We start from the raw sequence: 27,999 nt of genomic DNA, 5'->3' as shown, positions 1-27,999 counted from the left end.
ATCTCTATGCTGATGACCCCCAGCTATATACTTCTGCACTTAACATCACCCCTGGCCTTACTCCAGAACACTAGTGACCGTCTCTCTACTGTCTCTAACATCAACCCTGCCGAACTCCAGAACACTAGTGACTGTCTCTCTACTGTCTCTAACATCACCCCTGCCGAACTCCAGAACACTAGTGACTGTCTCTCTACTGTCTCTAACATCACCCCTGCCGAACTCCAGAACACTAGTGACTGTCTCTCTACTGTCTCTAACATCAAGTCCTCTCTCTATCTGAAGATCAATCTTTCGAAGACTGAACTTATTGATATATGTCACCCATGATCTGTACAGCACAGCAGAATATGATGGTGCTATAGAAATAAAACATTTATTATTATAAGCAAACTTTTATGTCAGCAGTGACCATGGATTTTAAAGGTGATGACATAATCGGGACAAATCTGGATCCTCAGTAACGGAGGACGAGATATATTATGACACGGGGCCACAGCTTGTATACATTGTATTACTGGCACATCGGTGAAAGGCAGGATCATACGCTGTATGAGAATACAATCACACTCGGGTCTCTCCATTGTGCTGTGGATCAGGGCGTCCATCTTTCATCCATTATTTGTCCCATTTAGGGGCTACATCTTCCGGTCACTTCAGTAGTGACGACCCGTCACAGCCAAGTCTCATTGAGCCTAGAAGCCCAGCGGATGGGAGGCCGCCACCACTCCGCCATTCTCCACCAGGGCAGCAGAGGCAGAGCGCAGGTTCCTGAACAACGCGGCTCCGCTTCCTCCGCTCCGCAGACTCCTCAGTCTGTCATGTACGCGAGTGGATGCCTGAAACACAGAGATAAAGTGTCTGAATCCTCAAGGCCTTCTCTGGATAATACGCGTTATGCAGTGGTCTCTTACCTCTGCGCACCAGATGTCACACAGGACCTTCTCATGGGCCGCAGTGGGGAGTCCCTGGGACAGAGAACTGGAAGACCTTCAAAACAGTGCAGGAGGCAAATGAGGTTCCAGTCATGCATGAGTTGTCCTTATATTAACCCTTCCTCAGCCAACTAGTTAGCCTTAGAATTAAACAGGCTAGTATGTATGATACAGGGGAGCTAAGGTCACCTGCGCACGCATGCACTTTGCAAACAGTGGAACATAATCCCTTGTTCATGGCTCGTCTGTCATCAGCTGCTGTGCACTGTCACCCCATAATGTCACTAGAAGATGACTACCATCGCCACCAAGACAGGCAGGAATAGGACCTGCTCTATAGGTTGTGGTGTGGGCAGTTGTCTCACCCTTCTCGTGGTACATGCAATGACCGTGGGGCTCATCAGAGGTGATTGTGCTTTCCATTACCTGGAGAGTACCACCACCATGGCGTAGAGGTCGATGGCGCAGTCAGCCACTCTCTGCAGGACGTACTGCTCATCTGGAAGAAGAGGAGCACAACTAGTGACCAGCACCACAGCGTGCACACCCTGGCATGGCACTGCGTACCACTGCATACCACTTACCCACAATCCTCTTGCCATACTTGATTAGCAGCTCCTCTACAGCACTGCCAAAATCTTCAATTGCACCGACTGCCTGAAATAGACGCAAGGCAAATCGTGAAGACATCAAGGCAAAACACCGGTACTTAGGCACCGAGGGGAGCTCAGGCACCGCGCAGACAAAAAGAGGGGGGAGCTCAGGCACCGCGCAGACAAAAAGAGGGGAGCGCTCAGGCACCGCGCAGACAAAAGCGGGGGAAGCTCAGGCACCTCGCAGACAAAAAGAGGGGGGAGCTCAGGCACCGCGCAGACAAAAAGAGGGGGGAGCTCAGGCACCGCGCAGACAAAAAGAGGGGGGAGCTCAGGCACCGCGCAGACAAAAAGAGGGGGGAGCTCAGGCACCTCGCAGACAAAAAGAGGGGAGATCAGGCACCTCGCAGACAAAAAGAGGGGGGAGCTCAGGCACCTCGCAGACAAAAAGAGGGGGGAGCTCAGGCACCGCGCAGACAAAAAGAGGGGGGAGCTCAGGCACCGCGCAGACAAAAAGAGGGGGGAGCTCAGGCACAGCGCAGACAAAAAGAGGGGGGAGTTCAGGCACAGCGCAGACAAAAAGAGGGGGGAGCTCAGGCACCGCGCAGACAAAAAGAGGGGGGAGCTCAGGCACCGCGCAGACAAAAAGAGGGGGGAGCTCAGGCACAGCGCAGACAAAAAGAGGGGGGAGTTCAGGCACCTCGCAGACAAAAAGAGGGGGGAGCTCAGGCACCGCGCAGACAAAAAGAGGGGGGAGCTCAGGCACCGCGCAGACAAAAAGAGGGGGGAGCTCAGGCACCTCGCAGACAAAAAGAGGGGGGAGCTCAGGCACCGCGCAGACAAAAAGAGGGGAGCTCAGGCACCGCGCAGACAAAAAGAGGGGGGAGCTCAGGCACCGCGCAGACAAAAAGAGGGGGGAGCTCAGGCACAGCGCAGACAAAAAGAGGGGGGAGTTCAGGCACAGCGCAGACAAAAAGAGGGGAGCCCAGGCACAGCGCAGACAAAAAGAGGGGGGAGCTCAGGCACCTCGCAGACAAAAAGAGGGGGGAGCTCAGGCACCTCGCAGACAAAAAGAGGGGGGAGCTCAGGCACCGCGCAGACAAAAAGAGGGGGGAGCTCAGGCACCGCGCAGACAAAAAGCGGGGGGAGCTCAGGCACCGCGCAGACAAAAAGAGGGGGGAGCTCAGGCACCGCGCAGACAAAAAGAGGGGGGAGCTCAGGCACCGCGCAGACAAAAAGAGGGGGGAGCTCAGGCACAGCGCAGACAAAAAGAGGGGGGAGCTCAGGCACCTCGCAGACAAAAAGAGGGGGGAGCTCAGGCACAGCGCAGACAAAAAGAGGGGGGAGCTCAGGCACCTCGCAGACAAAAAGAGGGGGGAGCTCAGGCACAGCGCAGACAAAAAGAGGGGGGAGCTCAGGCACCGCGCAGACAAAAAGAGGGGGGAGCTCAGGCACCGCGCAGACAAAAAGAGGGGGGAGCTCAGGCACCTCGCAGACAAAAAGAGGGGGGAGCTCAGGCACCGCGCAGACAAAAAGAGGGGGGAGCTCAGGCACCGCGCAGACAAAAAGAGGGGAGCTCAGGCACCGCGCAGACAAAAAGAGGGGGGAGCTCAGGCACCTCGCAGACAAAAAGAGGGGGGAGCTCAGGCACCGCGCAGACAAAAAGAGGGGAGCCCAGGCACCTCGCAGACAAAAAGAGGGGAGCCCAGGCACCGCGCAGACAAAAAGAGGGGAGCCCAGGCACCTCGCAGACAAAAAGAGGGGAGCTCAGGCACAGCGCAGACAAAAAGAGGGGAGCTCAGGCACAGCGCAGACAAAAAGAGGGGAGCTCAGGCACCGTGCAGACAAAAAGAGGGGAGCTCAGGCACAGCGCAGAAAAAAAGAGGGGGGAGCTCAGGCACCGCGCAGACAAAAAGAGGGGAGCCCAGGCACCTCGCAGACAAAAAGAGGGGGGAGCACAGGCACAGCGCAGACAAAAAGAGGGGAGCTCAGGCACAGCGCAGACAAAAAGAGGGGGGAGCTCAGGCACCGCGCAGACAAAAAGAGGGGAGCTCAGGCACCTCGCAGACAAAAAGAGGGGAGCTCAGGCACCGCGCAGACAAAAAGAGGGGGGAGCTCAGGCACCGCGCAGACAAAAAGAGGGGGGAGCTCAGGCACCTCGCAGACAAAAAGAGGGGGGAGCTCAGGCACCGCGCAGACAAAAAGAGGGGGGAGCTCAGGCACCGCGCAGACAAAAAGAGGGGAGCTCAGGCACCGCGCAGACAAAAAGAGGGGGGAGCTCAGGCACCTCGCAGACAAAAAGAGGGGGGAGCTCAGGCACCGCGCAGACAAAAAGAGGGGAGCCCAGGCACCTCGCAGACAAAAAGAGGGGAGCCCAGGCACCGCGCAGACAAAAAGAGGGGAGCCCAGGCACCTCGCAGACAAAAAGAGGGGAGCTCAGGCACAGCGCAGACAAAAAGAGGGGAGCTCAGGCACAGCGCAGACAAAAAGAGGGGGGAGCTCAGGCACCGTGCAGACAAAAAGAGGGGAGCTCAGGCACAGCGCAGAAAAAAAGAGGGGGGAGCTCAGGCACCGTGCAGACAAAAAGAGGGGAGCTCAGGCACAGCGCAGAAAAAAAGAGGGGGGAGCTCAGGCACCGCGCAGACAAAAAGAGGGGAGCCCAGGCACCTCGCAGACAAAAAGAGGGGGGAGCACAGGCACAGCGCAGACAAAAAGAGGGGAGCTCAGGCACAGCGCAGACAAAAAGAGGGGGGAGCTCAGGCACCACGCAGACAAAAAGAGGGGAGCTCAGGCACCTCGCAGACAAAAAGAGGGGAGCTCAGGCACCGCGCAGACAAAAAGAGGGGGGAGCTCAGGCACCGCGCAGACAAAAAGAGGGGGGAGCTCAGGCACCTCGCAGACAAAAAGAGGGGGGAGCTCAGGCACCTCGCAGACAAAAAGAGGGGGGAGCTCAGGCACCTCGCAGACAAAAAGAGGGGGGAGCTCAGGCACCTCGCAGACAAAAGCGGGGGGAGCTCAGGCACCTCGCAGACAAAAGCGGGGGAAGCTCAGGCACCTCGCAGACAAAAGCGGGGGAAGCTCAGGCACCTCGCAGACAAAAGAGGGGGGAGCTCAGGCACCGCGCAGACAAAAAGAGGGGGGAGCTCAGGCACCGCGCAGACAAAAAGAGGGAGGGGAGCTCAGGCACCTCGCAGACAAAAAGAGGGGAGCCCAGGCACCTCGCAGACAAAAAGAGGTGGGAGCTCAGGCACCGCGCAGACAAAAAGAGGGGAGATCAGGCACCTCGCAGACAAAAAGAGGGGAGCCCAGGCACCTCGCAGACAAAAAGAGGGGAGCCCAGGCACCGCGCAGACAAAAAGAGGGGGAAGCTCAAGCACCGCGCAGACAAAAAGAGGGGGGAGCTCAGGAACCTCGCAGACAAAAAGAGGGGAGCCCAGGCACCTCGCAGACAAAATCCAGGGTCTTTTAAATACATTTCCAACATGCCTCCAGCTTTCCGTCACAGACCTATCTCATCCAAATTTTGCAACCACTCTAATCTATAACCTATCCATCTGACCCTCTCTGCACTACATCCCCCACCCTCTTTCTCGAACATTATGGAACACATGACCCATGACCTCTACATTTCTTGGCAACTGTCTTTTTTGGGCCTGAAGGAAACATGGCTAACTCCTTCAGACACTGCCTCCCCTGCTGCACTTTGTTATGGTGGCCTCTGCTTTACTCACACTCCCTGGCCATGCAATATACCTGGTGCATCCTCCTGTCTGACAACTGCTCCTTCAGCCCAATCCCGTCTGTACCCTCTCTCACCTTTCCCTCTTATGACCTCCATTCCATCCGTATCTATACTCCCTATATCCTCCGATTGGCTGCCATCCACTGACCCCCTGGCCGTGCTACGGCTTAACAATACCCCTTAATATCTGGCCTTTTCACTTTCCTCATAGATATCGCTCATTCTGATAAAACTCCTCTCGCTTACCACCGCCTTTGGCCTTTCACAATGGTCCTCCACAGACACTCACAAAAGGGACCTACCTGTCTAACACTACTCTCCTCATATCCGACCACGACTTACTCACTTCCATCCACCCTCCATATAGATTGTGTCCTCACCTCGTGTCTCCATCTCCCCTCCATATAGATTGTGTCCTCACCTCGTGTCTCCATCTCCCCTCCATATAGATTGTGTCCTCACCTCGTGTCTCCATCTCCCCTCCATATAGATTGTGTCCTCACCTCGTGTCTCCATCTCCCCTCCATATAGATTGTGTCCTCACCTCGTGTCTCCATCTACCCTCCATATAGATTGTGTCCTCACCTCGTGTCTCCATCTCCCCTCCATATAGATTGTGTCCTCACCTCGTGTCTCCATCTCCCCTCCATATAGATTGTGTCCTCACCTCGTGTCTCCATCTCCCCTCCATATAGATTGTGTCCTCACCTCGTGTCTCCATCTCCCCTCCATATAGATTGTGTCCTCACCTCGTGTCTCCATCTACCCTCCATATAGATTGTGTCCGCACCTCGTGTCTCCGTCTACCCTCCATATAGATTGTGTCCTCACCTCGTGTCTCCGTCTACCCTCCATATAGATTGTAACCTCACCTCGTGTCTCCATCTACCCTCCATATAGATTGTGTCCTCACCTCGTGTCTCCATCTCCCCTCCATATAGATTGTGTCCTCACCTCGTGTCTCCATCTACCCTCCATATAGATTGTGTCCTCACCTCGTGTCTCCATCTACCCCCCTCCATATAGATTGTGTCCTCACCTCGTGTCTCCATCTCCCCTCCATATAGATTGTGTCCTCACCTCGTGTCTCCATCTACCCTCCATATAGATTGTGTCCTCACCTCGTGTCTCCATCTCCCCTCCATATAGATTGTGTCCTCACCTCGTGTCTCCATCTCCCCTCCATATAGATTGTGTCCTCACCTCGTGTCTCCATCTACCCTCCATATAGATTGTGTCCTCACCTCGTGTCTCCATCTACCCCCCTCCATATAGATTGTGTACTCACCTCTTGTCTCCATCTACCCTCCATATAGATTGTGTCCTCACCTCGTGTCTCCATCTCCCCTCCATATAGATTGTGTCCTCACCTCGTGTCTCCATCTACCCTCCTCCATATAGATTGTGTCCTCACCTCGTGTCTCCATCTCCCCTCCATATAGATTGTGTCCACACCTCGTGTCTCCATCTACCCCCCTCCATATAGATTGTGTCCTCACCTCCTCTCTCCATCTACCCTCCATATAGATTGTGTCCTTACCTCGTGTCTCCATCTCCCCTCCATATAGATTGTGTCCTCACCTCGTGTCTCCATCTACCCTCCATATAGATTGTAACCTCACCTCGTGTCTCCATCTCCCCTCCATATAGATTGTGTCCTCACCTCGTGTCTCCATCTACCCTCCATATAGATTGTAACCTCACCTCGTGTCTCCATCTCCCCTCCATATAGATTGTGTCCTCACCTCGTGTCTCCATCTACCCTCCATATAGATTGTGTCCTCACCTCGTGTCTCCATCTACCCTCCATATAGATTGTGTCCTCACCTCGTGTCTCCATCTACCCTCCATATAGATTGTGTCCTCACCTCGTGTCTCCATCTCCCCTCCATATAGATTGTGTCCTCACCTCGTGTCTCCATCTCCCCTCCATATAGATTGTGTCCTCACCTCGTGTCTCCATCTCCCCTCCATATAGATTGTGTCCTCACCTCGTGTCTCCATCTACCCTCCATATAGATTGTGTCCTCACCTCGTGTCTCCATCTACCCTCCATATAGATTGTGTCCTCACCTCGTGTCTCCATCTACCCACCTCCATATAGATTGTGTCCTCACCTGGTGTCTCCATCTACCCTCCATATAGATTGTGTCCTCACCTCGTGTCTCCATCTCCCCTCCATATAGATTGTGTCATTACCTCGTGTCTCCATCTACCCTCCATATAGATTGTGTCCTCACCTCGTGTCTCCATCTACCCTCCATATAGATTGTGTCCTCACCTCGTGTCTCCATCTACCCTCCATATAGATTGTGTCCTCACCTCGTGTCTCCATCTACCCTCCATATAGATTGTGTCCTCACCTCGTGTCTCCATCTACCCTCCATATAGATTGTGACCTCACCTCGTGTCTCCATCTACCCTCCATATAGATTGTGTCCTCACCCCGTGTCTCCATCTCCCCTCCATATAGATTGTGTCCTCACCTTGTGTCTCCATCTGCCCTCCATATAGATTGTGTCCTCACCTCCTCTCTCCATCTACCCTCCATATAGATTGTGTCCTCACCTCGTGTCTCCATCTCCCCTCCATATAGATTGTGTCCTCACCTCGTGTCTCCATCTCCCCTCCATATAGATTGTGACCTCACCTCCTCTCTCCATCTCCCCTCCATATAGATTGTGTCCTCACCTTGTGTCTCCATCTGCCCTCCATATAGATTGTGTCCTCACCTCGTGTCTCCATCTCCCCTCCATATAGATTGTGTCCTCACCTCCTCTCTCCATCTACCCTCCATATAGATTGTGTCCTCACCTCGTGTCTCCATCTACCCTCCATATAGATTGTGTCCTCACCTCGTGTCTCCATCTACCCTCCATATAGATTGTGTCCTCACCTCGTGTCTCCATCTACCCTCCATATAGATTGTGTCCTTACCTCGTGTCTCCATCTACCCTCCATATAGATTGTGTCCTCACCAAGTGTCTTTATCTACCCTCCATATAGATTGTGTCCTCACCTCGTGTCTCCATCTACCCTCCATATAGATTGTGTCCTCACCTCGTGTCTCCATCTACCCTCCATATAGATTGTGTCCTCACCTCGTGTCTCCATCTACCCTCCATATAGATTGTGTCCTTACCTCGTGTCTCCATCTCCCCTCCATATAGATTGTGTCCTCACCTCGTGTCTCCATCTACCCTCCATATAGATTGTGTCCTCACCTCGTGTCTCCATCTCCCCTCCATATAGATTGTGTCCTCACCTCGTGTCTCCATCACCCCTCCATATAGATTGTGTCCTCACCTCGTGTCTCCATCTACCCTCCATATAGATTGTGTCCTCACGTCCTGTCTCCATCTACCCCCCTCCATATAGATTGTGTCCTCACCTCGTGTCTCCATCTACCCCCCTCCATATAGATTGTGTCCTCACCTCGTGTCTCCATGTTACTGGAGTATTACTGCTGCTCTATAAATATATAATAATATAACAGCAGAGCTCAGGCTCCTCGCAGACATCGGCTCCTACTCACCAGGTCTGCGCTCTTCTCTACCTCAGGGTGGACCTGTCCTTTTAGGGTGAGTCCTGTGCCCAATCCTGCCCTCCTGAAAAACAGAGGAAGAGAAGAAGACGAGGGCTAGGACCTGGTAACGACCCCCCGTGTGTCTCATAGTCTGCACTCACCTCCTCGCCCTCTTCACACCCTCCCTCAGCAGTAGTGGGGTGTTACTCAGCGGGTTACTCAGTGCTTTCTGCAGAGATTTCAGCTCCTTGCCAGCGTTCTAGGGAAGATACAGGAGCGTCACTGGTGGCAGTGCCCAGAGCAGGGAAAGTAAGAGTTGTATCATGCACTGTACATCCGTGGTACCTGCAGTCCATACAGGGCCACGAACAGTCTCAGAATATCATTGGCGCCTTCAAAGATCCTAAAAATGCGCAAGTCTCGAAGAACGCGTTCCACTCCTGTGTCCTGGGGAGAGAGGACAAAACCTGGGTCACCACCAAGGAGAACATGTAACGTCACCTACCACACAGCGTTATACCAGGGGTCGTGCAGCCACTGGTCACGTGACACCTGTATACCGGGGACCGCGCAGCCACTGGTCACGTGACACCTGTATACCGGGGACCGTGCAGCCCCTGGTCACGTGACACCTGTATACCGGGGACCGCGCAGCCACTGGTCACGTGACACCTGTATACTGGGGACCGTGCAGCCCCTTGTCACGTGACACCTGTATACCGGGGACCGTGCAGCCCCTGGTCACGTGACACCTGTATACTGGGGACCGCGCAGCCACTGGTCACGTGACACCTGTATACCGGGGACCGCGCAGCCCCTTGTCACGTGACACCTGTATACCGGGGACCGTGCAGCCCCTGGTCACGTGACACCTGTATACCGGGGACCGTGCAGCCCCTGGTCACGTGACACCTGTATACCGGGGACCGTGCAGCCCCTGGTCACGTGACACCTGTATACCGGGGACCGTGCAGCCACTGGTCATGTGACACCTGTATACCGGGGACCGTGCAGCCACTGGTCACGTGACACCTGTATACACGGATGGTGCAGCCCCTGGTCACGTGACACCTGTATACCGGGGACCGTGCAGCCACTGGTCACGTGACACCTGTATACCGGGGACCGTGCAGCCACTGGTCACGTGACACCTGTATACCGGGGACCGTGCAGCCACTGGTCATGTGACACCTGTATACCGGGGACCGTGCAGCCACTGGTCACGTGACACCTCTATACACGGATGGTGCAGCCCCTGGTCACGTGACACCTGTATACCGGGGACCGTGCAGCCACTGGTCATGTGACACCTGTATACCGGGGACCGTGCAGCCACTGGTCACGTGACACCTGTATACACGGATGGTGCAGCCCCTGGTCACGTGACACCTGTATACACGGATGGTGCAGCCCCTGGTCACGTGACACCTGTATACCGGGGACCGTGCAGCCACTGGTCATGTGACACCTTTATACCGGGGACCGTGCAGCCACTGGTCACGTGACACCTGTATACACGGATGGTGCAGCCCCTGGTCACGTGACACCTGTATACACGGATGGTGCAGCCCCTGGTCACGTGACACCTGTATACCGGGGACCGTGCAGCCACTGGTCATGTGACACCTGTATACCGGGGACCGTGCAGCCACTGGTCACGTGACACCTGTATACACGGATGGTGCAGCCCCTGGTCACGTGACACCTGTATACACGGATGGTGCAGCCCCTGGTCACGTGACACCTGTATACCGGGGACCGTGCAGCCACTGGTCACGTGACACCTCTATACCGGGGACCGTGCAGCCACTGGTCACGTGACACCTGTATACACGGATCGTTACCTTCATGAAGCCGTTTCCTCCCAGTATCTGGATACATTCGTCGGCCACCGTCCAGGCTGCCTCCTGCAGGACAAACGCTCCACATCAGGGTCATAGTTGTGGACATCCAGTCACTGGCCATCGCCAGGACCACTAGTGGCATCAGTAACGTGGCAGCCACATATCCTCAGCCACAAACTCACCGAGCCAAACACCTTGCTGATGGCGGCTTCTACCTGGAAGTCCTTGGCTCCGGAGTCCATGTTTGAACTGATCATGTACGCCATGGACTAGATGAAAGGAGGTGGAGTCAGTCACATGATGCCGCAGTGCCCCGCCCCACCCCACCCACCCAGCCACGCCCCTCATTACCTCCGTCACATACTGCAGCACAGCCATACGGCCCAGCTTCTCCTGGATGACGCCAAAGTTATGGAGTTTGTTTCCAAACTGGGAGCGATTTGTGGCATGTTCCACCTGATAGGGAGAGTGACTGCAGTGTAAAGTAGGATACAGTCACCTAAACCCCCCCATCACAGGCCCACCGACCCAATCTAGCCCCCCCCCCCTCCCCATCACAGGCCCACCGACCCAATCTAGCCCCCCCCCTCCCCATCACAGGCCCACCGACCCAATCTAGCCCCCCCCTCTACATCACAGGCCCACCGACCCAATCTAGCCCCCCCCCTCCCCATCACAGGCCCACCGACCCAATCTAGCCCCCCCCCTCCCCATCACAGGCCCACCGACCCAATCTAGCCCCCCCCTCCCCATCACAGGCCCACCGACCCAATCTAGCCCCCCCCTCCCCATCACAGGCCCACCGACCCAATCTAGCCCCCCCCCTCCCCATCACAGGCCCACCGACCCAATCTAGCCCCCCCCTCCCCATCACAGGCCCACCGACCCAATCTAGCCCCCCCCCTCCCCATCACAGGCCCACCGACCCAATCTAGCCCCCCCCCTCCCCATCACAGGCCCACCGACCCAATCTAGCCCCCCCCCCTCCCCATCACAGGCCCACCGACCCAATCTAGCCCCCCCCTCCCCATCACAGGCCCACCGACCCAATCTAGCCCCCCCCCTCCCCATCACAGGCCCAGCGACCCAATCTAGCCCCCCCCCTCCCCATCACAGGCCCACCGACCCAATCTAGCCCCCCCCCTCCCCATCACAGGCCCACCGACCCAATCTAGCCCCCCCCTCCCCATCACAGGCCCACCGACCCAATCTAGCCCCCCCCTCCCCATCACAGGCCCACCGACCCAATCTAGCCCCCCCCTCCCCATCACAGGCCCACCGACCCAATCTAGCCCCCCCCCTCCCCATCACAGGCCCAGCGACCCAATCTAGCCCCCCCTCCCCATCACAGGCCCACCGACCCAATCTAGCCCCCCCCTCCCCATCACAGGCCCACCGACCCAATCTAGCCCCCCCCTCCCCATCACAGGCCCATCCATTATTACCCCCCCGGCACTTACAGCTTTCTGGAGGAGTCCCTTCATGGTGCCGGACATGGCGGCGGCCATCCCGAAGCGGCCGTTGTTGAGGATGTTCATGGCCACCTTGAAGCCGTTCCCTTCACCCCCCAGCACATTCTCTGCCGGGACCCGGACCTCATCGAAGTAGACAGGAGCCGTGTTACTGGCCCGTATGCCCAGCTTCTTATCAGGGGCCCCGCTGCAGAGACAGACAGAGCATGGACATAGGGGACATGGTACTGCCCCCCCCCCTCCCCCATAGGTGACAGGGGCACCCTACACTTACCTGCTCACCCCCTCACCTCTCTCCACGATGAAGGCCGTGATCTTATCCTTCAGCTCCCCGCTGCTGGGGTCCGCCACTTGTGTTCTTGCAAAGACGGTAAATAAATCGGCAATTCCCCCGTTACTAGAAGAGAAATGTTACAGAGGCAGGGGGGCGGAACATCGGGGGGCGGAACATCGGGGGGCGGAACATCGGGGGGCGGAACATCGGGGGGCGGAACATCGGGGGGCGGAACATCGGGGGGCGGAACATCGGGGGGCAGAACATCGGGGGGCAGAATATCGGGGGGCAGAACAGGAACATCGGGGAGCAGGGGGGCGGAACATCGGGGAGCAGGGGGGCGGAACATCGGGGAGCAGGGGGGCGGAACATCGGGGAGCAGGGGGGCGGAACATCGGGGAGCAGGGGGGCGGAACATCGGGGAGCAGGGGGGCGGAACATCGGGGAGCAGGGGGGCGGAACATCGGGGAGCAGGGGGGCGGAACATCGGGGAGCAGGGGGGCGGAACATCGGGGAGCAGGGGGGCGGAACATCGGGGAGCAGGGGGGCGGAACATCGGGGAGCAGGGGGGCGGAACATCGGGGAGCAGGGGGGCGGAACATCGGGGAGCAGGGGGGCGGAACATCGGGGAGCAGGGGGGCGGAACATCGGGGAGCAGGGGGGCGGAACATCGGGGAGCAGGGGGGCGGAACATCGGGGAGCAGGGGGGCGGAACATCGGGGAGCAGGGGGGCGGAACATCGGGGAGCAGGGGGGCGGAACATCGGGGAGCAGGGGGGCGGAACATCGGGGAGCAGGGGGGGCGGAACATCGGGGAGCAGGGGGGCGGAACATCGGGGAGCAGGGGGGCGGAACATCGGGGAGCAGGGGGGCGGAACATCGGGGGGGCAGAACAGGAACATCGGGGGGGGGGGGGCAGAACAGGAACATCGGGGGGCAGGGGGCGGAACATCGGGGGGCAGGAAGGGGAGCCAGCGATAGCAGGGGCAGAACATCGGGGGGCAGAACATCGGGGGGCAGGAAGGGGAGCCAGCGATAGCAGGGGCAGAACATTGGGGGGCAGGCGGCAATGGAGGAGGGCAGAACATTGGGGAGCAGGGGCAGAACATCGGAGGGGGGGCAGATCATCGGGGGGAGCAGGGGCAGAACATCGGGGGGGGGGGCAGGGGCAGAACATCGGAGAGCAGGGGGCAGAACATCGGGGGGGGGCAGGGGCAGAACATCGGGGAGCAGGGGGCAGAACATCGGGGGGGGGGCAGGGGCAGAACATCGGGGGGCAGAACATCGGGGGGCAGGGGCAGAACATTGGGGGGCAGGGGGCAATGGTGGGGGGGTAGGGGGCAGCCAGGGCAGACTCCTCACCTGATCCAGAGCTTGCCCCCAGAGAGGGTGAAGTACTTCCCGCAGGGGCTCTTCTTGGCTGTAGACCTGATGGAGGCCGCATCAGACCCACTGGTCGGCTCAGTGAGACAGTACGCAGCAATAATCTCACCTGGATCAGGAGGAAGAAGAACAGAGGTGGCTCCAATCATCAGCATCACCTGGTCCTCCTGCTCCCCCCCCCCCATGGTCCTCCAGTCCCCCCCCACGGTCCTCCCGCTCCGCCGCCCCCCACGGTCCTCCCGCTCCGCCGCCCCCCACGGTCCTCCCGCTCCACAACCCCCCCCACCCCCCACGGTCCTCCCGCTCCACAACCCCCCCCACCCCCCACGGTCCTCCCGCTCCACCCCCCCCCCCACGGTCCTCCCGCTCCACCCCCCCCCCACGGTCCTCCCGCTCCACCCCCCCCCACGGTCCTCCCGCTCCGCCGCCCCCCACGGTCCTCCCGCTCCGCCGCCCCCCACGGTCCTCCCGCTCCGCCCCCCCCATGGTCCTCCAGCCCCCACCCCATGGTCCCCCCCATGGTCCTCCAGCCCCCCCCCCCACCAATGGTCCTCCGGCCCCCCCCACCCATGGACCTCCAGTCTCACCTGAGGCCAAGCGCGGCAGATACTTCTTCTTCTGCTCCTCATTACCGTACAGAAGGATCCCTTTAAAGCCAATGGACTGATGAGCACCTAAGGTGATGCCCACCCCAAGGTCGTGCTGCCCTACGATCTCCACCAACCGGGCATACTGGGAGACACAACACATCATCAGCACCTGGAGATCTGTCAGGGGCAAAGGTCAGCTCCTCCCACCCCCAACATCTGACACTACAGCAGTACCTGTGTGTTATTCAGCCCGAGCCCACCGAGCTCCGCCGGGACCTGGAGACCAAACGCTCCGAGCTCCTTGAGTGCAGACATGGACCGGTCATCCACCCTCTGGAGGTCGTCATTCAGGGCGGGGTCATTCACCTCCTGGAGGAGAAGACAAGACAAGACGTCTTGTATGGACTGGTCCACAGAGTATTCTGCAAGAACATCTGCTGAGGTACCGACCTCCGTGACCACCCTGCCCAACTCACTGGCCATGGCAACATCTATGCCGGCAAATGTCCTCTGGCACATCTACCCCCCCCCACCTCTCCCATTCCCCCGCCCCCGGCCTCCCCTGCCTCTCCCATTCCTCCGCCCCCGGCCTCCCCTGCCTCTCCCATTCCCCCGCCCCCGGCCTCCCGCCTCTTCCATTACCTCCCCTTCCTCTCCCGTCTGTCCCATGGTCTCCCACCTCTCCCATCCCCGCCCACGGACTGCCGCCTCTCCTGCCTCCGCCTCCTCCTCTCCCGCGGCCTCCCGCCTCCGCCTCCTCCTCTCCCGCGGCCTCCCGCCTCCGCCTCCTCCTCTCCCGCGGCCTCCCGCCTCCGCCTCCTCCTCTCCCGCGGCCTCCCGCCTCCGCCTCCTCCTCTCCCGCGGCCTCCCGCCTCCTCCTCTCCCGCGGCCTCCCGCCTCCGCCTCCTCCTCTCCCGCGGCCTCCCGCCTCCGCCTCTCCCGCGGCCTCCCGCCTCCGCCTCCTCCTCTCCCGCGGCCTCCCGCCTCCGCCTCCTCCTCTCCCGCGGCCTCCCGCCTCCGCCTCCTCCTCTCCCGCGGCCTCCCGCCTCCGCCTCCTCCTCTCCCGCGGCCTCCCGCCTCCGCCTCCTCCTCTCCCGCGGCCTCCCGCCTCCGCCTCCTCCTCTCCCGCGGCCTCCCGCCTCCGCCTCCGCCTCCTCCTCTCCCGCGGCCTCCCGCCTCCGCCTCTCCCGCGGCCTCCCGCCTCCGCCTCTCCCGCGGCCTCCCGCCTCCGCCTCTCCCGCGGCCTCCCGCCTCCGCCTCTCCCGCGGCCTCCCGCCTCCGCCTCTCCCGCGGCCTCCCGCCTCCGCCTCCTCCTCTCCCGCGGCCTCCCGCCTCCGCCTCCTCCTCTCCCGCGGCCTCCCGCCTCCTCCTCTCCCGCGGCCTCCCGCCTCCGCCTCCTCCTCTCCCGCGGCCTCCCGCCTCCGCCTCCTCCTCCTCCTCTCCCGCGGCCTCCCGCCTCCGCCTCCTCCTCTCCCGCGGCCTCCCGCCTCCGCCTCCTCCTCTCCCGCGGCCTCCCGCCTCCTCCTCTCCCGCGGCCTCCCGCCTCCGCCTCCTCCTCTCCCGCGGCCTCCCGCCTCCTCCTCTCCCGCGGCCTCCCGCCTCCGCCTCTCCTGCGGCCTCCCGCCTCCGCCTCTCCCGCGGCCTCCCGCCTCTCCCGCGGCCTCCCGCCTCCGCCTCCTCCTCTCCCGCGGCCTCCCGCCTCCGCCTCCTCCTCTCCCGCGGCCTCCCGCCTCCGCCTCCTCCTCTCCCGCGGCCTCCCGCCTCCGCCTCCTCCTCTCCCGCGGCCTCCCGCCTCCGCCTCCTCCTCTCCCGCGGCCTCCCGCCTCCGCCTCCTCCTCTCCCGCGGCCTCCCGCCTCCTCCTCTCCCGCGGCCTCCCGCCTCCGCCTCCTCCTCTCCCGCGGCCTCCCGCCTCCGCCTCCTCCTCTCCCGCGGCCTCCCGCCTCCGCCTCCTCCTCTCCCGCGGCCTCCCGCCTCCGCCTCCTCCTCTCCCGCGGCCTCCCGCCTCCGCCTCCTCCTCTCCCGCGGCCTCCCGCCTCCGCCTCCTCCTCTCCCGCGGCCTCCCGCCTCCGCCTCCTCCTCTCCCGCGGCCTCCCGCCTCCTCCTCTCCCGCGGCCTCCCGCCTCCTCCTCTCCCGCGGCCTCCCGCCTCTGCCTCCTCCTCTCCCGCCTCTTCCTCCTCCTCTCCCGCGGCCTCCCGCCTCTTCCTCCTCCTCTCCCGCGGCCTCCCGCCTCTTCCTCCTCCTCTCCCGCGGCCTCCCGCCTCTTCCTCCTCCTCTCCCGCGGCCTCCCGCCTCTTCCTCCTCCTCTCCCGCGGCCTCCCGCCTCTTCCTCCTCCTCTCCCGCGGCCTCCCGCCTCTTCCTCCTCTCCCGCGGCCTCCCGCCTCTTCCTCCTTCTCCCGCGGCCTCCCGCCTCTTCCTCCTCTCTAATCCTCTCAATTCTCTTCTAATTCTCTCCCTATACTCTAGGAGTTTGTTTTAAAAATATAATAAAAATCCCTATTTTTTTTTAAAAATGATGGATTTCACTCACCTGAAAGAATCGGGAGACGGGACCGACCAACTCACTGAGGAACTGAGCCTGGTCCTCACTCAGCACTGTATGGAGAGACAATAGAGATGTCATCTGTGTGAAGAGGGTAAGGTGGACCACACCTGCACAGTCCTCCCAGGTCTCACCTGATGGATACGGGAAGACTTGTTGTGTGTGAATGAGACCGGAGAACATCCCCACAGCAAAGGACAGAGACTCCTGGTGAGGAAGGAAGAACCGCATGAGCAGTACAAGACACAGGCAGGTACCTGCCCCCTACACCTGACAGGACCTTATACTACAAGACACAGGCAGGTACCTGCCCCCTACACCTGACAGGACCTTATACTACAAGACACAGGCAGGTACCTGCCCCCTACACCTGACAGGACCTTATACTACAAGACACAGGCAGGTACCTGCCCCCTACACCTGACAGGACCTTATACTACAAGACACAGGCAGGTACCTGCCCCCTACACCTGACAGGACCTTATACTACAAGACACAGGCAGGTACCTGCCCCCTACACCTGACAGGACCTTATACTACAAGACACAGGCAGGTACCTGCCTCCTACACCTGACAGGACCTTATACTACAAGACACGGGCAGGTACCTGCCCCCTACACCTGACAGGACCTTATACTACAAGACACAGGCAGGTACCTGCCCCCTAAACCTGACAGGACCTTATACTACAAGACACAGGCAGGTACCTGCCCCCTACACCTGACAGGACCTTATACTACAAGACACAGGCAGGTACCTGCCTCCTACACCTGACAGGACCTTATACTACAAGACCCAGGCAGGTACCTACCTCCTACACCTGACAGGACCTTATACTACAAGACACAGGCAGGTACCTGCCCCCTACACCTGACAGGACCTTATACTACAAGACACAGGCAGGTACCTGCCCCCTACACCTGACAGGACCTTATACTACAAGACACAGGCAGGTACCTGCCCCCTACACCTGACAGGACCTTATACTACAAGACACAGGCAGGTACCTGCCCCCTACACCTGACAGGACCTTATACTACAAGACCCAGGCAGGTACCTGTCCCCTACACCTGACAGGACCTTATACTACAAGACACAGGCAGGTACCTGCCCCCTACACCTGACAGGACCTTATACTACAAGACACAGGCAGGTACCTACCTCCTACACCTGACAGGACCTTATACTACAAGACACAGACAGGTACCTGCCCCCTACACCTGACAGGACCTTATACTACAAGACACAGGCAGGTACCTGCCCCCTACACCTGACAGGACCTTATACTACAAGACACAGGCAGGTACCTGCCCCCTACACCTGACAGGACCTTATACTACAAGACCCAGGCAGGTACCTGTCCCCTACACCTGACAGGACCTTATACTACAAGACACAGGCAGGTACCTGCCCCCTACACCTGACAGGACCTTATACTACAAGACACAGGCAGGTACCTGCCCCCTACACCTGACAGGACCTTATACTACAAGACACAGGCAGGTACCTGCCCCCTACACCTGACAGGACCTTATACTACAAGACACAGGCAGGTACCTGCCTCCTACACCTGACAGGACCTTATACTACAAGACACAGGCAGGTACCTGCCCCCTACACCTGACAGGACCTTATACTACAAGACACAGGCAGGTACCTGCCCCCTACACCTGACAGGACCTTATACTACAAGACACAGGCAGGTACCTGCCCCCTACACCTGACAGGACCTTATACTACAAGACACAGGCAGGTACCTGCCCCCTACACCTGACAGGACCTTATACTACAAGACACAGGCAGGTACCTGCCCCCTACACCTGACAGGACCTTGTACTACAAGACACAGGCAGGTACCTGCCCCCTACACCTGACAGGACCTTATACTACAAGACACAGGCAGGTACCTGCCCCCTACACCTGACAGGACCTTATACTACAAGACACAGGCAGGTACCTGCCCCCTACACCTGACAGGACCTTATACTACAAGACACAGGCAGGTACCTGCCCCCTACACCTGACAGGACCTTATACTACAAGACACAGGCAGGTACCTGCCCCCTACACCTGACAGGACCTTATACTACAAGACACAGGCAGGTACCTGCCCCCTACACCTGACAGGACCTTATACTACAAGACACAGGCAGGTACCTGCCTCATACACGTGACAGGACCTTATACTACAAGACACAGGCAGGTACCTGCCCCCTACACCTGACAGGACCTTATACTACAAGACACAGGCAGGTACCTGCCCCCTACACCTGACAGGACCTTATACTACAAGACACAGGCAGGTACCTGCCCCCTACACCTGACAGGACCCTATACTACAAGACACAGGCAGGTACCTGCCCCCTACACCTGACAGGACCTTATACTACAAGACACAGGCAGGTACCTGCCCCCTACACCTGACAGGACCTTATACTACAAGACACAGGCAGGTACCTGCCCTCTACACCTGACAGGACCTTATACTACAAGACACAGGCAGGTACCTGCCCCCTACACCTGACAGGACCTTATACTACAAGACACGGGCAGGTACCTGCCTCCTACACCTGACAGGACCTTATACTACAAGACACGGGCAGGTACCTGCCCCCTAAACCTGACAGGACCTTATACTACAAGACACAGGCAGGTACCTGCCCCCTAAACCTGACAGGACCTTATACTACAAGACACAGGCAGGCACCTGCCCCCTACACCTGACAGGACCTTATACTACAAGACACGGGCAGGTACCTGCCCCCTAAACCTGACAGGACCTTATACTACAAGACACGGGCAGGTACCTGCCCCCTACACCTGACAGGACCTTATACTACAAGACACAGGCAGGTACCTACCCCCTACACCTGACAGGACCTTATACTACAAGACCCAGGCAGGTACCTGCCCCCTACACCTGACAGGACCTTATACTACAAGACCCAGGCAGGTACCTGCCCCCTACACCTGACAGGACCTTATACTACAAGACCCAGGCAGGTACCTGCCCCCTACACCTGACAGGACCTTGTACTACAAGACACAGGCAGGTACCTGCCCTCTACACCTGACAGGACCTTATACTACAAGACACAGGCAGGTACCTGCCCTCTACACCTGACAGGACCTTATACTACAAGACCCAGGCAGGTACCTGCCCCCTACACCTGACAGGACCTTATACTACAAGACACAGGCAGGTACCTACCTCCTACACCTGACAGGACCTTATACTACAAGACACAGGCAGGTACCTGCCCCCTACACCTGACAGGACCTTATACTACAAGACACAGGCAGGTACCTGCCCCCTACACCTGACAGGACCTTATACTACAAGACACAGGCAGGTACCTGCCTCATACACGTGACAGGACCTTATACTACAAGACACAGGCAGGTACCTGCCCCTACACCTGACAGGACCTTATACTACAAGACACAGGCAGGTACCTGCCCCCTACACCTGACAGGACCTTATACTACAAGACACAGGCAGGTACCTGCCCCCTACACCTGACAGGACCTTATACTACAAGACACAGGCAGGTACCTGCCCCTACACCTGACAGGACCTTATACTACAAGACACAGGCAGGTACCTGCCCCCTACACCTGACAGGACCTTATACTACAAGACACAGGCAGGTACCTGCCCCCTACACCTGACAGGACCTTATACTACAAGACACAGGCAGGTACCTGCCCCCTACACCTGACAGGACCTTATACTACAAGACACAGGCAGGTACCTGCCCCCTACACCTGACAGGACCTTATACTACAAGACACAGGCAGGTACCTGCCCCCTACACCTGACAGGACCTTATACTACAAGACACAGGCAGGTACCTGCCCCCTACACCTGACAGGACCTTATACTACAAGACACAGGCAGGTACCTGCCCCCTACACCTGACAGGACCTTATACTACAAGACACAGGCAGGTACCTGCCCCCTACACCTGACAGGACCTTATACTACAAGACACAGGCAGGTACCTGCCCCCTACACCTGACAGGACCTTATACTACAAGACACAGGCAGGTACCTGCCCCCTACACCTGACAGGACCTTATACTACAAGACACAGGCAGGTACCTGCCCCCTACACCTGACAGGACCTTATACTACAAGACACAGGCAGGTACCTGCCCCCTACACCTGACAGGACCTTATACTACAAGACACAGGCAGGTACCTGCCCCCTACACCTGACAGGACCTTATACTACAAGACCCAGGCAGGTACCTGCCCCCTACACCTGACAGGACCTTATACTACAAGACACAGGCAGGTACCTGCCCCCTACACCTGACAGGACCTTATACTACAAGACACAGGCAGGTACCTGCCCCCTACACCTGACAGGACCTTATACTACAAGACCCAGGCAGGTACCTGCCCCCTACACCTGACAGGACCTTATACTACAAGACCCAGGCAGGTACCTGCCCCCTACACCTGACAGGACCTTATACTACAAGACCCAGGCAGGTACCTGCCCCCTACACCTGACAGGACCTTATACTACAAGACACAGGCAGGTACCTGCCCCCTACACCTGACAGGACCTTATACTACAAGACCCAGGCAGGTACCTGCCCCCTACACCTGACAGGACCTTATACTACAAGACCCAGGCAGGTACCTACCTCCTACACCTGACAGGACCTTATACTACAAGACCCAGGCAGGTACCTGCCCCCTACACCTGACAGGACCTTATACTACAAGACACAGGCAGGTACCTGCCCCCTACACCTGACAGGACCTTATACTACAAGACCCAGGCAGGTACCTACCTCCTACACCTGACAGGACCTTATACTACAAGACCCAGGCAGGTACCTGCCCCCTACACCTGACAGGACCTTATACTACAAGACACAGGCAGGTACCTGCCCCCTACACCTGACAGGACCTTATACTACAAGACACAGGCAGGTACCTACCTCCTACACCTGACAGGACCTTATACTACAAGACACAGGCAGGTACCTGCCCCCTACACCTGACAGGACCTTATACTACAAGACCCAGGCAGGTACCTACCTCCTACACCTGACAGGACCTTATACTACAAGACACAGGCAGGTACCTGCCCCCTACACCTGACAGGACCTTATACTACAAGACACAGGCAGGTACCTGCCCCCTACACCTGACAGGACCTTATACTACAAGACACAGGCAGGTACCTGCCCCCTACACCTGACAGGACCTTATACTACAAGACACAGGCAGGTACCTGCCCCCTACACCTGACAGGACCTTATACTACAAGACACAGGCAGGTACCTGCCCCCTACACCTGACAGGACCTTATACTACAAGACACAGGCAGGTACCTGCCTCATACACGTGACAGGACCTTATACTACAAGACACAGGCAGGTACCTGCCCCCTACACCTGACAGGACCTTATACTACAAGACACAGGCAGGTACCTGCCCCCTACACCTGACAGGACCTTATACTACAAGACACAGGCAGGTACCTGCCCCCTACACCTGACAGGACCTTATACTACAAGACACAGGCAGGTACCTACCTCCTACACCTGACAGGACCTTATACTACAAGACACGGGCAGGTACCTGCCTCCTACACCTGACAGGACCTTATACTACAAGACACAGGCAGGTACCTGCCCCCTACACCTGACATGGTGAAGAACCTACCGCTGAGATCTTCTGGGCCTCGTGGACCGGCTCCGAGGCCGCGGCAGAGACGCCATCTTTCTCCAGGACGGTCTGAAGAACGGAGCAGATACACATGATAACCCTGAAGAGAGGAAGCCGCTGCAGACACCTACCTGACCGCACTTACCTCAGAGGACTGCGCGTACCCGCGGACACATCCTGATGGACCCCTGAAAGAAAGAAGGCACTTACACACTTCACATACATTACCCCATACAGGGCCGTGCAAAAGTATTCACCCCCACAACATCACATCACCACCAGCGCCCCTGCTATTGCTGGAGTCCTTATGTCTACACAGGGGGGACTGTGAGATACATATATATATATGATGTCTGTATGTCCTGTATATACATATATATATGATGTCTGTATGTCCTGTATATACATATATATATGATGTCTGTATGTCCTGTATATACATATATATATGATGTCTGTCCGTCCTGTATATACATATATATGATGTCTGTATGTCCTGTATATACATATATATATGATGTCTGTCCGTCCTGTATATACATATATATGATGTCTGTATGTCCTGTATATACATATATATATGATGTCTGTCCGTCCTGTATATACATATATATATATATTTACATATATATGATGTCTGTCCGTCCTGTATATACATGATGTCTGTCCGTACTGTATATACATATATATGATGTCTGTCCGTCCTGTATATACATATATATATATATGATGTCTGTCCGTCCTGTATATACATATATATATATATATGTCTGTCCGTCCTGTATATACATATATATATATATGTCTGTCCGTCCTGTATATACATATATATATATGTCTGTCCGTCCTGTATATACATATATATATGTCTGTCCGTCCTGTATATACATATATATATATGTCTGTCCGTCCTGTATATACATATATATATATGTCTGTCCGTCCTGTATATACATATATATATATGTCTGTCCGTCCTGTATATACATATATATATATGTCTGTCCGTCCTGTATATACATATATATATATGTCTGTCCGTCCTGTATATACTTATATATATATGATGTCTGTCCGTCCTGTATATACATATATCTATATGATGTCTGTCCGTCCTGTATATACATATATATATATGATGTCTGTCCGTCCTGTATATACATATATATATATGTCTGTCCGTCCTGTATATACATATATATATATGTCTGTCCGTCCTGTATATACTTATATATATATGTCTGTCCGTCCTGTATATACTTATATATATATATATATATATGATGTCTGTCCGTCCTGTATATACATATATATATATATATATGATGTCTGTCCGTCCTGTATATACATATATATATGATGTCTGTCCGTCCTGTATATACATATATATATGATGTCTGTCCGTCCTGTATATACATATATATATGATGTCTGTCCGTCCTGTATATACATATATATATATATTTACATATATATGATGTCTGTCCGTCCTGTATATACATGATGTCTGTCCGTACTGTATATACATATATATGATGTCTGTCCGTCCTGTATATACATATATATATATATGATGTCTGTCCGTCCTGTATATACATATATATATATATATGTCTGTCCGTCCTGTATATACATATATATATATATGTCTGTCCGTCCTGTATATACATATATATATATGTCTGTCCGTCCTGTATATACATATATATATGTCTGTCCGTCCTGTATATACATATATATATATGTCTGTCCGTCCTGTATATACATATATATATATGTCTGTCCGTCCTGTATATACATATATATATATGTCTGTCCGTCCTGTATATACATATATATATATGTCTGTCCGTCCTGTATATACATATATATATATGTCTGTCCGTCCTGTATATACTTATATATATATGATGTCTGTCCGTCCTGTATATACATATATCTATATGATGTCTGTCCGTCCTGTATATACATATATATATATGATGTCTGTCCGTCCTGTATATACATATATATATATGTCTGTCCGTCCTGTATATACATATATATATATGTCTGTCCGTCCTGTATATACTTATATATATATGTCTGTCCGTCCTGTATATACTTATATATATATATATATATATATGATGTCTGTCCGTCCTGTATATACATATATATATATATATATGATGTCTGTCCGTCCTGTATATACATATATATATGATGTCTGTCCGTCCTGTATATACATATATATATGATGTCTGTCCGTCCTGTATATACATATATATATATATCTATATGATGTCTGTCCGTCCTGTATATACATATATATGATGTCTGTCCGTCCTGTATATACATATATATATGATGTCTGTCCGTCCTGTATATACATATATATGATGTCTGTCCGTCCTGTATATACATATATATATATATCTATATGATGTCTGTCCGTCCTGTATATACATATATATGATGTCTGTCCGTCCTGTATATACATATATATATGATGTCTGTCCGTCCTGTATATACATATATATATGATGTCTGTCCGTCCTGTATATACATATATATGATGTCTGTCCGTCCTGTATATACATATATATATGATGTCTGTCCGTCCTGTTTATACATATATATGATGTCTGTCCGTCCTGTATATACATATATATGATGTCTGTCCGTCCTGTATATACATATATATATGATGTCTGTCCGTCCTGTTTATACATATATATGATGTCTGTCCGTCCTGTATATACATATATATATGATGTCTGTCCGTCCTGTATATACATATATATGATGTCTGTCCGTCCTGTATATACATATATATATGATGTCTGTCCGTCCTGTTTATACATATATATGATGTCTGTCCGTCCTGTATATACATATATATGTCTGTATGTCTTGTATATATGTGTATGTCCTGTATATATAGTCTGTATATATGATGTCTGTCTGTCCTGTATATATAATGTTTGTCTGTCCTGTATATACACATATATAATGTCTGTCTGTCCTGTATATACATATATATGATGTCTGTATGTCTTGTATATATGTGTATGTCCTGTATATATAGTCTGTATATATGATGTCTGTCTGTCCTGTATATACACATATATAATGTCTGTCTGTCCTGTATATACATATATATGATGTCTGTATGTCTTGTATATATGTGTATGTCCTGTATATATAGTCTGTATGTCCTGTATATACATATATATGATGTCTGTATGTCCTGTATATACATATATATGATGTCTGTATGTCCTGTATATACATATATTTGATGTCTGTATGTCCTGTATAGTATAGATACTCACTGTACCACACAAATTATGTAATTACGTCATCATAACAATGACCTTACACAGTGACATTTCCCCCCTGTAAGTGGATAATGGAAGCGCCCAGTGTGTAATTAACAGAGGTCGGACTGAACCACGAAGAAACCAGATAGGTGACAAGGGCTGTACCACCGTCCGGTAGCAGGGGATAAGTAATGCAAGGAAAGAACTCACCCCCGGGAGAGACAACGGAGGAAAGTGCGAGACACAGAGCGCGGGAGCACGGCGGCCATCATGTCACCTCAGGCAGGACAGCGCGCGTCACGTGACCCGGCCCGGCGCGGGGCATTGTGGGAGAGGCATGTCAGGTATCACAGCGCCCCCTATATATATAATATATACACATGTATATATATACTGTACACCTCCTCTATATATACTGTACACCTCCTCTATATATACTGTACACCTCCTCTATATATACACTGTACACCTCCTCTATATATACTGTACACCTCCTCTATATATACTGTACATCTCCTCTATATATACTGTACCCCTCCTCTATATATACTGTACACCTCCTCTATATATACTGTACACCTCCTCTATATATACTGTACATCTCCTCTATATATACTGTACCCCTCCTCTATATATACTGTACACCTCCTCTATATATACTGTACACCTCCTCTATATATACTGTACACCTCCTCTATATATATACTGTACACCTCCTCTATATATACTGTACACCTCCTCTATATATACTGTACACCCCTCTATATATACTGTACACCCCCTCTATATATACTGTACATCTCCTCTATATATACTGTACACCCCCTCTATATATACTGTACACCCCCTCTATATATACTGTACACCCCCTCTATATATACTGTACACCCCCTCTATATGTACTGTACACCTCCTCTATATATACTGTACACCTCCTCTATATATACTGTATACCCCCTCTATATATACTGCACACCTCTATATATACTGTACACCCCCTCTATATATACTGTACACCCCCTCTATATATACTGTACACCCCCTCTATATATACTGTACACCCCCTCTATATGTACTGTACACCTCCTCTATATATACTGTACACCTCCTCTATATATACTGTATACCCCCTCTATATATACTGTACACCTCCTCTATATATACTGTACACCCCCTCTATATGTACTGTACACCCCCTCTATATGTACTGTACACCTCCTCTATATATACTGTACACCTCCTCTATATGTACTGTACATCTCATAGATATATACTGTACACCTCCTCTATATGTACTGTACACCTCCTCTATATATACTGTACACCCCCTCTATATGTACTGTACACCTCCTCTATATGTACTGTACACCTCCTCTATATATACTGTATACCCCCTCTATATATACTGCACACCTCTATATATACTGTACACCCCCTCTATATATACTGTACATCTCATATATATATACTGTACATCTCCTCTATATATACTGTACACCTCCTCTATATATACTGTATACCCCCTCTATATATACTGTACACCTCCTCTATATATACTGTACACCTCCTCTATATGTACTGTACACCTCCTCTATATATACTGTACACCCCCTCTATATATACTGTACACCCCCTCTATATATACTGTACACCCCCTCTATATGTACTGTACACCTCCTCTATATATACTGTACACCTCCTCTATATGTACTGTACACCTCTATATGTACTGTACATCTCATATATATACTGTCCATCTCATATATATATACTGTACACCTCCTCTATATATACTGTACACCCCCTCTATATATACTGTACATCTCATATATATATACTGTACATCTCCTCTATATATACTGTACACCTCCTCTATATATACTGTATACCCCCTCTATATATACTGTACACCTCCTCTATATATACTGTACACCTCCTCTATATATACTGTACACCTCCTCTATATGTACTGTACACCTCCTCTATATATACTGTACACCCCCTCTATATATACTGTACACCTCCTCTCTATATATACTGTACATCTCTTCCATATATACTGTACACCCCCTCTATATATACTGTACACCTCCTCTATATAT

At 54.1% G+C, this 27,999-nt stretch overlaps 1 protein-coding gene across 1 annotated transcript; it reads right to left on the bottom strand.

The window, feature by feature from the left end:
* Positions 1-354: 354 nt before the first annotated feature.
* LOC140128408 (very long-chain specific acyl-CoA dehydrogenase, mitochondrial-like) lies at positions 355-26,234 on the bottom strand. The gene is made up of 20 exons (XM_072150110.1): positions 26,108-26,234; positions 22,738-22,780; positions 22,590-22,661; positions 17,035-17,107; positions 16,889-16,953; positions 14,593-14,727; positions 14,356-14,500; positions 13,748-13,877; positions 12,387-12,509; positions 12,101-12,299; positions 10,992-11,096; positions 10,823-10,909; positions 10,641-10,703; positions 9,142-9,243; positions 8,958-9,055; positions 8,806-8,878; positions 1,520-1,592; positions 1,362-1,434; positions 915-990; positions 355-839 (listed from the first exon to the last, which is right to left on the bottom strand). The coding sequence occupies exons 1-20, from the start codon at positions 26,167-26,169 to the stop codon at positions 696-698; spliced, it is 1,941 nt and encodes a 646-aa protein (XP_072006211.1). The 5' UTR covers positions 26,170-26,234; the 3' UTR covers positions 355-695.
* Between the last annotated feature and the right edge of the window lie 1,765 nt (positions 26,235-27,999).

Source organism: Engystomops pustulosus, chromosome 4 (assembly GCF_040894005.1).
Source record: "Engystomops pustulosus chromosome 4, aEngPut4.maternal, whole genome shotgun sequence".
NCBI classification, from domain to species: Eukaryota; Metazoa; Chordata; class Amphibia; order Anura; family Leptodactylidae; genus Engystomops; species Engystomops pustulosus.
Note: the sequence above shows the minus strand (reverse complement) of the source record. Positions and strands in the feature narration are given on the sequence as shown.

Excerpts from the sequence above, each read along its gene's own strand:
- LOC140128408 (XM_072150110.1), bottom strand. The coding sequence starts at position 26,169 with ATGATGGCCGCCGTGCTCCCGCGCTCTGTGTCTCGCACTTTCCTCCGT. Across the intron at positions 22,662-22,737 it reads GGTACGCGCAGTCCTCTGAG|ACCGTCCTGGAGAAAGATGG; the intron begins GTAAGTGCGGTC and ends TCCGTTCTTCAG. Across the intron at positions 16,954-17,034 it reads AGTCTTCCCGTATCCATCAG|TGCTGAGTGAGGACCAGGCT; the intron begins GTGAGACCTGGG and ends CTCTCCATACAG.